This window comes from Eumetopias jubatus, unplaced genomic scaffold (assembly GCF_037043125.1).
Source record: "Eumetopias jubatus isolate StellerSeaLion01/CBP00866 unplaced genomic scaffold, mEumJub1_p1.0 scaffold_15, whole genome shotgun sequence".
NCBI lineage: Eukaryota > Metazoa > Chordata > Mammalia > Carnivora > Otariidae > Eumetopias > Eumetopias jubatus.
Genome location: NW_028274821.1, coordinates 59,101,899 through 59,112,176, shown reverse-complemented (window position 1 = coordinate 59,112,176; position 10,278 = coordinate 59,101,899). Strand labels below are relative to the sequence as shown.

At 47.8% G+C, this 10,278-nt stretch overlaps 1 protein-coding gene across 2 annotated transcripts; it reads left to right on the top strand.

The window, feature by feature from the left end:
- The first annotated feature begins 2,708 nt into the window (after window positions 1–2,708).
- FAM221B (family with sequence similarity 221 member B) lies at window positions 2,709–10,278 on the top strand. Of its 2 annotated transcripts, XM_028096231.2 has the most exons (7): window positions 2,709–3,059; window positions 3,243–3,540; window positions 3,716–3,856; window positions 9,114–9,224; window positions 9,379–9,576; window positions 9,763–9,882; window positions 10,241–10,278. In XM_028096231.2, the coding sequence occupies exons 1-7, from the start codon at window positions 2,709–2,711 to the stop codon at window positions 10,276–10,278; spliced, it is 1,257 nt and encodes a 418-aa protein (XP_027952032.1). The 2 variants fall into 2 exon arrangements, with proteins under 2 accessions (XP_027952032.1, XP_087875364.1); XM_088019238.1 differs by lacking the exon at window positions 10,241–10,278 and adding an exon at window positions 10,029–10,210 and having other exon boundaries at window positions 2,709–3,564; window positions 3,713–3,856.

Below are 10,278 nucleotides of genomic sequence, written 5' to 3'. Positions count from 1 at the left end.
CGGGGTCGGGGTCAGGCCGGCTAAGGCCGGGCCGGGGACCTGGGTAGGAGTTCAGGCCTGGGCGACTCCGGGCTGCGCTGGACCGGCGACAACCAGGCCCCGCGGCGGCGGCCTCTGTCTGACGTAGTTATGACGCTCCGCCCATCTATCAGCTCGATTGGTTCTTGCCAGTAAAGCCCACCCCCTGCCCTATTCTATTGGTCTCCAACTTGATTCTGCGGGCCGAGGACAGACTCCGCCCCAGCCCCAGCTTCTTGATCCCCTTTCTCACCCCAACCTCGGAACGCCGATGCTAACCTCAGATCCTCACAGCCCCCACTGATAGAGCCACACACATCTCATAGGAACCCTACAGAGACCCTCACAAACCCAGACATCTACGGACGTCCCCATAGACGTCCGCAGACTACCCAAACACTCTCACAGAGATCCCGCAAAACCCCTTTAAAAGTGAGCCCTCTAGGCTCGTCCCCTCTGGGTCCAATGCAGCCTCATTTGGAAACCAGTGCTGTTGCCACGGAGACTCCTGGGCGTTCTGGTTGCCCTGGTGACGGATCCCTCCTCTCCCGGCTGGGGTTCCAGAGGTTTCAGTCAAGCTCCTCCCTCATCGGCCGCGGAACCCCTCGTCCCTTCCCCTCCCACCCTCCCCCAGATCTGGCCAGAGTTCCTTTGCGAATTTCTGCAGGTGTCCAACTTCCCTCCCCAAGTGGTAGACTTGAAGGCAAGGCCTCTCATTACATAACAACTGCAAGGCGAGTCTCATCCAAGAGCCTTCCATCCTCCCCTAACATTTCCCCTTCCCAGCTTCAGACGAGATCGTGACTTAAGGAAGGACTTGTTAACAGCCAAGCCAAAGCCCAGAGGTATGTGGTTTCTCCAAAGGCTCCTCCTCCAAACTCTCATCCCATTTCGCTCCTAACACCTTCTGCCCCTTCCCACCTCACTCGAAACCCCTCCCATTCTCTACTTTTCATCCTTACACTCCCCCTCCGCCACACTTCTCCACCCAGTTCCCTCTTCCCCTTCTTTTTATCCTTCTCCCATCCTTGGTTCTCCACCTTCAAGTATCTTTTTCCTCTTGCGGAATGTCTGGTCAGATTCCTATCATCCTACCTCTCTCCCTACTTCTTGTCCCAAACTTCCCCTTTGGAAAGACTCTAATGAATGTTAAATAATGTGTTTAGCATCTCTGGAGCTTGGGGAGAAAGGGAGCACAGAAGGCTAAAGCTGGAATCCTTAGGCAGTGTTGCAAATAATGGCAGGCCTTGAATGTCAGGGCCAAGAAATTTAGACTTAATCCTTAGGCTGAGACAATTGAGTGTTTTTAAGCAAAGGAATGCCATTGTTAGGTTTACATTTTTAAAGAAAGATCTCCATTGGGTCGTTAAGGAGGACTGACTTCTGGGCGCCTGGGTGGTTCAGTTGGTTAAGCGGCTGCCTTCGGCTCAGCTCATGATCCTGGAGTCCCGGGGTCCAGTCCCGCATCAGGTTCCCTGCTCAGCAGGGAGTCTGCTTCTCCCTCTGACCCTCCCCCCTCTCATGTACTCTCTCTCTCTCATTCTCACTCTCTCAAAATAAATAATAAATGAATCCTTAAAAAAAAAAAAAGGGATGACTTCTTTTGGACATCCTTCCAAGACAAATTTGTCACACCCCACTCCACAGCATCCTGAGCTTACCCCAGCACACCACCAACTCATCTGTATTGTCATTTTGGTTAACCTGGTCTCCTTCCCAGATTCTTTCAACTGAGTCCAGTGTTTAGCACAGTGCCTGGGCAAAAGTGTAAGACTGGGTTGTTTATAAAAGTATAAGTTACATAAATCAATGAAAGAATGGCTGAGTGGATGAATATGCTGGAGGAGACAGAGGGGTGAAGTTACTACATAATCCGGGTAGAAAATGATGAGAACTTAAACAAAATTAGAGAGAAAAGAAAGGAGAGAATGGATTTTGGGATTATTTAGAAAATAGGAAATACAGTCCTTGGTGCCTATTTGAAGATGAGGTCTGAGGGGAAACGGTAAGACCAAAATAATTCCCAGAATTCAGCTTTCATGCCCTGTGGGACATCCATTTAGCAATGTCCAGCAAGCAGTTGGGTATGAGTGTTAAATACAGGGATTTAAAGAGGTCTGAACTGGAAATACGGATTTAGGAATCATCCGCATACCACTGGAAGTAACTAAAGCCTTGAACATGAGTGACATCATCAAGGGAGGGTGTATGTGGTCCTAGACAAAACCAGACTGCAGTCGGGGCCCTGCCTAATGCATCATGGCATTGTCCTGCACTCTTAGGAGCAAACCCCCACTTTGGCTGGGTATCCCAGTCTCTAGAACTCCACTGCCTGAACTCCATGGTCCTAAGGCCCAGGACCCTGCTCTTGGACTAACCAAGTTGCTATGTTTAGGCTCCCTCCTGGGTCACGGTCCTCTGCTACCATCTACTGATGGGATTCTGACTGCTTCAACCTTTCTGTCTTTAAGTTCCAGCTCCCTCACAATCCGTAGCCACATGTCACATGGGGTCTAGGCACACAGGTGAACCTCCTGGCACTATACCCTGACCCAAAGTTCATCTTGCTTCCTCCTTATATCTCAGGTGCCCTGAAAACCTTATCCTAATTCCATAACCCCCAGTGAACTCTTGACTCGCAGACCCTCCAGTCCGAACCTAATGAAGCCTGTACCCTCTTCTACCACTAGATGGAAGCAGACAAGGTCACAGAAGAGCCTCATACCACCATGGAAACAGAGGAGCGCTCCTCTTCAAAGGACCCTTCCGAGGACTCACAGGAGCCCCCTATCCCTGAAACAGCCTTTGAGCCTTCCATCTCTGAGACCCCTTTAGAGCCCCTTACCTCTGAAACCCTTTTGGAGCCTTCCATCTCTGAGACTCCCTTAGAGCCCCACACCTCTGAATCTCATCTAGTTCCCTCCACTTCCCAGGCCCCTTTAGAGAACCATGCCTCTGAAACTTCTTTGGAACCTTCCATCTCTGAGACCTCTTTAGAGGCCCACACCTCTGAATCTCATCTGGTTCCATCCACTTCCCAGGCCCCTTTAGAGGCCCACACCTCTGAATCTCATATGCTTCCATCCACTTCCCTGGCTCCTTTAGAGACCTACACCTCTGAATCCCTTTTGGAGCCCTCCATCTCTGAGACCCCTGTAGGATACTCTGAGATCCCTTTAGAAACCCTTATCCCTGAGACCCTGTTGGAAACTCACATCTTTAAGGTCCCAGAGAAACACCTTTCTTCTCCTACCTCATCACAAGACTATGTCGCTGTACCTTCCCCTGATACTCTGAAGGAAGACCTCTCTAAGTATTCTCCCAGTGAGGTCTCATGGACAAGGAGGTCCATCCAGATCTCTGAGTCTGAGATCCTTCAAAAGCACTCCCTTTCAAGCCCTTCAGCCCCGGTCCACCTGGACACATCTGCAAAGGAAAAGGAAGAGGAAGGAGAAGACAAAGAGCAGGTGGATGCCACTGACAGCACCGCACACACAGCTCAGCCTGGACAACAGCTGGGCAAGAAGAAGAAGAAAGGAGTTAGCTGTAATTATGCCTGCACTTTTCCCCATTCTCATCACTGTCTTATACCTGCCCCAGGAGGAGGGGATTGGGTTACTCTTCAACCTGGCCCCTTCTCTTAGTTTTAGGGCCTCCTCACCTTCCCTTGGTTACTCAGCTTTTCCCTTCCCAGATTACACAGTCCACCCAGTGGTGCCTGCCAAGCAAGCAGAGCTGGTGGAAGTGGCTAAGGCAATGCCCAGAGAGAAGTTTGGTGCTCAGGTGAATTATCTTTTCCAATGGGAGAAGAATGCAGCCCTAAGTACCATCCAGACAGGTGAGCCCAGAAAGCCCTTCAGAAGCCTGTGACAGGACCGTGGCCATCCTCCAATCCAACTGGATCAGGGAACCTGCCCTGATCAATGGATCACTGCCCCTTGTGGAAATGGCAATGCTAACTGCCTGTAATCTAGGAGGGGAGAAGCCAGGTCGGCCAAAGTGGACAGCATGAGTACAGAAAAAAGTGGGGATATTCATATAAATCCCAGGTAGGGACAGGCAGCTAAACTAAAGCTGTTGAAAAAAAAAAAAGAAGAAGAAGGGTCATAGGCCAGCCCCACATCTAGGGCTCTGAGAGCCTGCACCAAACCAACCTTAAGACAGAGATGGCCCAGGACCCTAGATAGTCCAGGAGACTTGTGGCTCTGACATGGCAAAAGGCCTTGGTCCCCTTGGTGGAACTCCACTAAAAGGCTGTCACCCCACATGCCAGACCATTATCACGTGGGTACCCAAAAGCTATGAGTCTCTTCACCAAAGAGAAGAGTCGTATCTTCAAGCCCTACTGATTCCAAGTCTCAGCCCAGAATTAGTACTCATGCCAGCCCCATTAGTGGCACGCTATGCTTATCTGTGCCTGCATATAAAAGGTGTGCAGATGTACTATGTAAACCCGTGCCGTCCGGTGCGAGCATGTGTACCTGTGTTGCTGAACTTCATGTCTATAGCGAATAACTTCAGAAAGCAGGCCATCCTGACCTGCTCTGCAGATTCTGGGGGTTTCTAAACTGAATTCAGTAGACATCAGTGCATTTATTTTTGTCTTTCATACTTCCTTTTCCCCTTATGATAGGAAGAGAGTTATGTTGAAACTAGATGGTCCTAAGATATAAAGACAACCAGGCAATCCTATGTCCTCCCTTCTCCATGCAATTTACTTTCCTCATTCTCAAGCTGGGACCCTTCCCCTCCACCCCTGGCCAAGAAAGTCATAATGATCTCATTTGTTTCTCAGTCTCAATTCAGGCATTTAAATGGCTTTGTTTGCTTATTTTAACATCTTCTGTCACTCTTATTCTTCCTGCAAATACAGGGTCATTCAGTCCCTGATCTCCTCAGCACCTCCTGCCTGCTCTCCACTCTTCAAGGCTGCTATACTTCTTCACATGGAACTTCTTCATTTTCCTGTTTAAACGGGCGGTTTTATGTAGTAATTTAAGTGTCATTCAATCCTGAAAAAGGTATTTAGAGTTCCCTCCTAATATTGGGGATCTTGAGTCCCTAGAGAATCAGAATGTGTGCTGTGTAGAGAAGGATCAAATGTAAGCTTTTCTTTTATTTATTCAGCATTTATTGAGCACCAACTGTATGCCAGTCATTGAGCCAGATGTGGAGGCAGTGGCTGGTGGGATGTCAAAAACAAAATCTCTCAAGTAATTTGTACTCTAATGAGAGCCACCAATAAGTAAAAGGATAATTATAATTCATTCTAATTGCTATGATTGAGGTCAGCCCACAGTGCCGCACAAGCAGAAAAAAAGGGCACCCAATCTTGGGGGTTCAGGGAATAAGCCTTGGAAGGGATGACTTCTCAGCTGAAATCTATAAGATGAGTAAAAAGAGGTGGCCAGGTGAAAACTGGGGTAAGGTGAGATCTGACAGGGCAAGGCACCAGTAGGAAAGTGCAAGAAATGTTGGACAGGGCTCAGCTCTGGAAGGCAGAACTGTACAGGCATTTCTGTGCAAAGCTCAAGAACTGGGATTATATCCTAAGGGTAGCTGAGAGTCACTGAAAGATTTTAAGTGGGACAATAACATGAACAAATTTGTGTTTTTGAAAGACTGCTCTGGCAGTATCGTAGACTGGAGAAAGATAAGACTGGACGTAGGAAGACTACATTGGTCACTGGTAATAATAATCCAGGTAAGAAGTAGATGGGTGGAGGTGGAGAGAAATAGAACGTTCAAGAAATGTTAAGAAGGTGAAACTGACTTTTGGATCTTTGGATGTATAGGATAAGAGAGAAGGACATGCCTGGAATGACCTCTAGGTTTTTGGCTTAGAGACTGATTTGATGATGATAACCATTAATGAATGCCTAAAACAGAGTAGATGCATGATAAGTATGTGTTGGATGAACAGAGGACAAAGGATGAGGGCCAGGTTTGAAAGGAATAATTGGCTGTACCACATTAGAAGTGCTGGTGGAACATGGTGGTGAAAGAGTCTGGAGACAGCTAGCTATATGGGTCTGAAGCTCAGGAGAGAAGTCTGGACTGGAGACATCCTTCATGTAAAGACAGCTGTATGTTGTATGGAAATGTTCTAAGCAAAAATAGATATTATCATGCAAATGTGATATATGACCATGGAACCGACTGTGTTGTACCCTGTCTGGTATTTTCAGAGTAAGCATCTGTACTGTAGACGCCTTTGCCACAAATAGGGTGCCACAAAATTAGTTAACCATAAGGCAATTTGCCATAAAAGATTTTTTAAAAGATTAAAAAAAAGATAAACTAGTTGGTAGTTTGGTTTGACAGTTTGTTGGCTTCATCAACTGGTTGACAGTTTGGTTTCATTTTTCTGTTGACACAGTACTCCCATTTTTATATTACATAGATCTTAGCCTTCATAATTGTCTACACAGTGACACAGAGTTTTGAATCCACACAACTTCCCATACAACTTTGGAATGTCTATCGATGGACATGTGACAATCTGCCAAGAACAAGCAGCAGTGTAGAAAGCTTTCACAACACAATACAAAGTTCAGTTACAAATATGTATCCTAGTATTTGTTAACTGATACCTCTCTTAAGGAAGAAATTTTAGCAAAAAAAGTGTGATGCCAAACAAGGAGATGAATCAACAAGCACAACAAAACAAAAACAAAAAACAAAAACGTGTAAAACAATGAATGTAAGACTTTGAGGACAAGTGCTTAGGTACAATCCACAAAATAAAATCAGTTATTCACAGTATTGCTGTGAATCTATTCTATACATTTTAAATTCATTTTAAATTCAGGGTGCCTGGGTGGCTCAGATGGTTGAGCGTCTGCCTTCGGCTCAGGTCATGATCCCAGGGTCCTGGGATCGAGTCCCGCATTGGGCTCCCAGCTCCTTGGGAGCCTGCTTCTCCCTCTGCTTCTCTCTCTCTCTCTGTCTCTCATGAATAAATAAATAAAATCTTTAAAAAAAAATAAATTCATTTTAAATTCAAATATATTGCATTTTGCAATAAAGCCATTTTTAATTTTGATACTCATTTTCCATTTTTCATTATGTCCTTTTTAATGAATGCCCTTTTATTTTTCATAATTTTATCTTTTGTGGCAAAATTGCCTATGGCCAATTAATCATGCAGTGAAAATGCTTGAGGCAAAGATTCTTAAGGCAAAACTACGTAGAACCACCTTATACAGGGTCAAAATGGCATCCCAGATAATGTCTCCTCACCCTGCCGGCCCTTGTCCACTTATAACAGGAAGAGTGTTTGGAATCAGAGCAGAGAGAAGAGGCTCCCACTCTGGACTACATGGCCTGATGTGTCCCACTTTAAGAGCACTGACACCTATAATGGGAGTCTGAGGTATAGTTGCTAGTCTGTTTAAATTCTAGTCTTCATCTGAGAGCTGGACACTGACTCCCATACCAGTGCTTGGACTTGACTCTCCCAGGCCCTCAGGCAGGACCTTGATCTATGGGCACTGACCCTCGTTCACCTCCACACCTCATCTGCTCAGCCTGCCCTGCTGCTCTGGACAGAGTTCAGAATTCCTCCAGTGGAATTCTGGCCCCCACTCACCTCCATTGTGATTCTGCCTATTCTCTGCCCCTTCGACCAAGACTCACTGGTGTAATGGGGCAGTGGCACTATAGGCTGTCAGTATCAAGACAGAAGTAGCAAAGCCAAAAGCCATTATCTGGACAGGCTTTAGACCCTGAAAGACCATGGGTAAGGCAAGAAAACCTAGACTGACAATTAGGCACAAAATTGTGAATTGTGGCCCTGGCCAGAGTCAAAGACCAGAGGACACTAACTTCAGGGCTATGCCTGGAATACTGGGTCTCTCTTCCTTCCTGAAGGAATTTGCTCCTTCACTTCATCAGTCAAGGAGTCTGTGCTCTCTGGGCACCTCTTTTGGCCAGGCCCTAAGCTAGGACTAGAGATATAGGCAAAAAGACAGACCCTTACTTGGAGGAACTTACAGTTGAAGAGGAATACAAGTGGAAAGTCCATTCTGATGTATTGTACTGTAATAGGAGTAGCACAAGGAGTCAAAGAAAGAGAAGGGGCCCGTAGACAGAGGAAGTCAGGGACAACTTTTTGGTGGAGGTGACACCTCACTGTAGCCTTTAAATGGGAATGGGTCCTACGGCCGAAGGTCCCACTCCATGAGGACTCATCTAGGATTCTTGCCTAGAAGTTGGAGTACTCTCAGGTCTCCTGAAGGGTGAGAAAATCTGAGTGGGATGTGCTCTCTGGTTCTCCTCCCATATTTACATGGCTCCACCCTTGCCTTTTAGTAAGGCTAACCATGAAGCCAGTTTCAGATCCCACTGCTGTAACCAGGCTCTCAAGGGTTGTGGCATTTTGCTGGTGCCTGCTCTCAGGGATACTTCTTAGCCTCACAAGCTTCGATTTCTTGACCTTCACCACTCATGACTTCTGGCCTACCTCTTTCTCCTGATTCTTAGAGAACCATAGGCAGCCCTTCTCAAATTCATAGATAGCATTAGTTCGGTAACACCAGGAACAAAGAAAGGTAATATGAAGGTGCAAACCTTGAAAAGTGAGGAAAGCCCTTCTCCTGGTCCCAGAGCTGCCCAACCTCCTCCTCCTCCTCCACCTCTGGTCCCGTCAACAACCATGCTTCTTAGGTGCCAGTCCTCACCATCTCTTCTACACCTGGCCAATCATCTTCCCTTCCCTCACCTTAGACACTTCAAGGAAACAAAACCAAGCTGGTTTCTAATGTGGGAAGGAGAGGAGATGGGAATCTTCACAGTCACAGAGAACTTGGCGAGATTCATGTTCATCTTCAAACAAAATTTCATTTATCATCTTGAAGACTGTCTTCAGTCATTTCTGACAGGCTAACGGAGATGGAGTGGATCCTGGGGTGGAAAAGGAACTGAAACACTTGTGGAACCCTGAGAAAACCTGGCGAGAAAATGTCTAAAGGGGTGGGGATGAGAACTCATGGGTGGAGGTGAACACACCTAGGGGGAGAGGTGAGAACGCCTTGGGTAGGAGGCTTAGGCTACTATTCCTTCTCACTTTTCCTTGTTAATCCCTCCACTCTCAGGTCTCTACATTGGCTGGCGCTGCCCCCATTACCTATGGGACTGTTTCCGGATTGGAGATGAGTCCAAATGCTTTTGTGGACACTTGTTGAAAGAGCACCAGATCATCTCAGGTAGGGAGAACTGAGCAGCCCCTGCCAGCGGGGAGGGATAACTATACTCTGGCCATATGAGAGAAAGTGTGCATGTTGGTATGAGGGTTGGCACGGGAAGGCCAGGCCCTATTAGGTGCCAGTCTAATCCTACCATCTGTCCCCATTCCCACAGACATATCTGTGCCCTGCAACGTGGGCCAGTGTCGCTGCCTCATGTTCTGCTTTATCCCATCACGCCCAGAGGAGGTGGGTGAGTTCTGGCTCAAAAGACGAGCTACCTTTGACCCCAAGGCCTGGAGGGCCCAATGTCGCTGCAAACACAGCCATGAAGACCATGCAGCTGCTGGGTCCCATCCCTGCAGGGTGAAAGGTAATTTCTAGGGTGAGGGGAGTACAGGGGTGGGCATGGGTAGGATGCAAATAGTTTGGAGATAAGAATAGGGGAACTGGTAGAAGAAACTCGCATTTGTGGTTGGTACAGAAGAGATGAGAATATAGTTAGCCCATGGGGAAGGCCCAATTCCCTATACCTGTCTTGGCTTCCTCCTTGCCCTAGGCTGTTGCTGCCACTGTTTTGAGTCTAATTTCCTCTGTGCGGCCTGTGACCGGCGCTGGGAGGAACACGAGACTTTCTTTGAGACTGAGGAGACCCGGCGACGAGGAGGGAGGCCTCATGGTGAGGGGGCAACCTAGAACGGGGGGGGGGGGGGTCAAGGTCAGAAGGCCAGGCAAGAAGGTGCTCTCACCCTCAACCATCCCATCCAGGACTATCTCACCCTCTCACCTGCTGCACCCCATACTTGCCCTGGTTTCCACCCCCAGGAGCAGACTATGTGCCTTTTGCAGAGATGCCTACCCTCCGAGAAGCCATCGTCAGCAACTCTGACTCTGAGGCTCTACAGGAGCAGGGGCCCTCTGGCCGTCCTGGCTCCCACCCCAGACCCCCTGGGCCTCCTGGCCCACACAGCCTCTGGCCTGACCCTATGTCTGACCCACATACCTGACCCTTTCACCTCTGCTTTTCCCTCCTCCAGGGACAGACAGTGTCAACACCTGGCGCAGGCCTCTTTGA

Excerpts from the sequence above, each read along its gene's own strand:
- FAM221B (XM_088019238.1), top strand. The coding sequence starts at position 2,709 with ATGGAAGCAGACAAGGTCACAGAAGAGCCTCATACCACCATGGAAACA. Across the intron at positions 3,857-9,113 it reads CCTAAGTACCATCCAGACAG|GTCTCTACATTGGCTGGCGC; the intron begins GTGAGCCCAGAA and ends CTCCACTCTCAG. Across the intron at positions 9,225-9,378 it reads AGAGCACCAGATCATCTCAG|ACATATCTGTGCCCTGCAAC; the intron begins GTAGGGAGAACT and ends CCATTCCCACAG.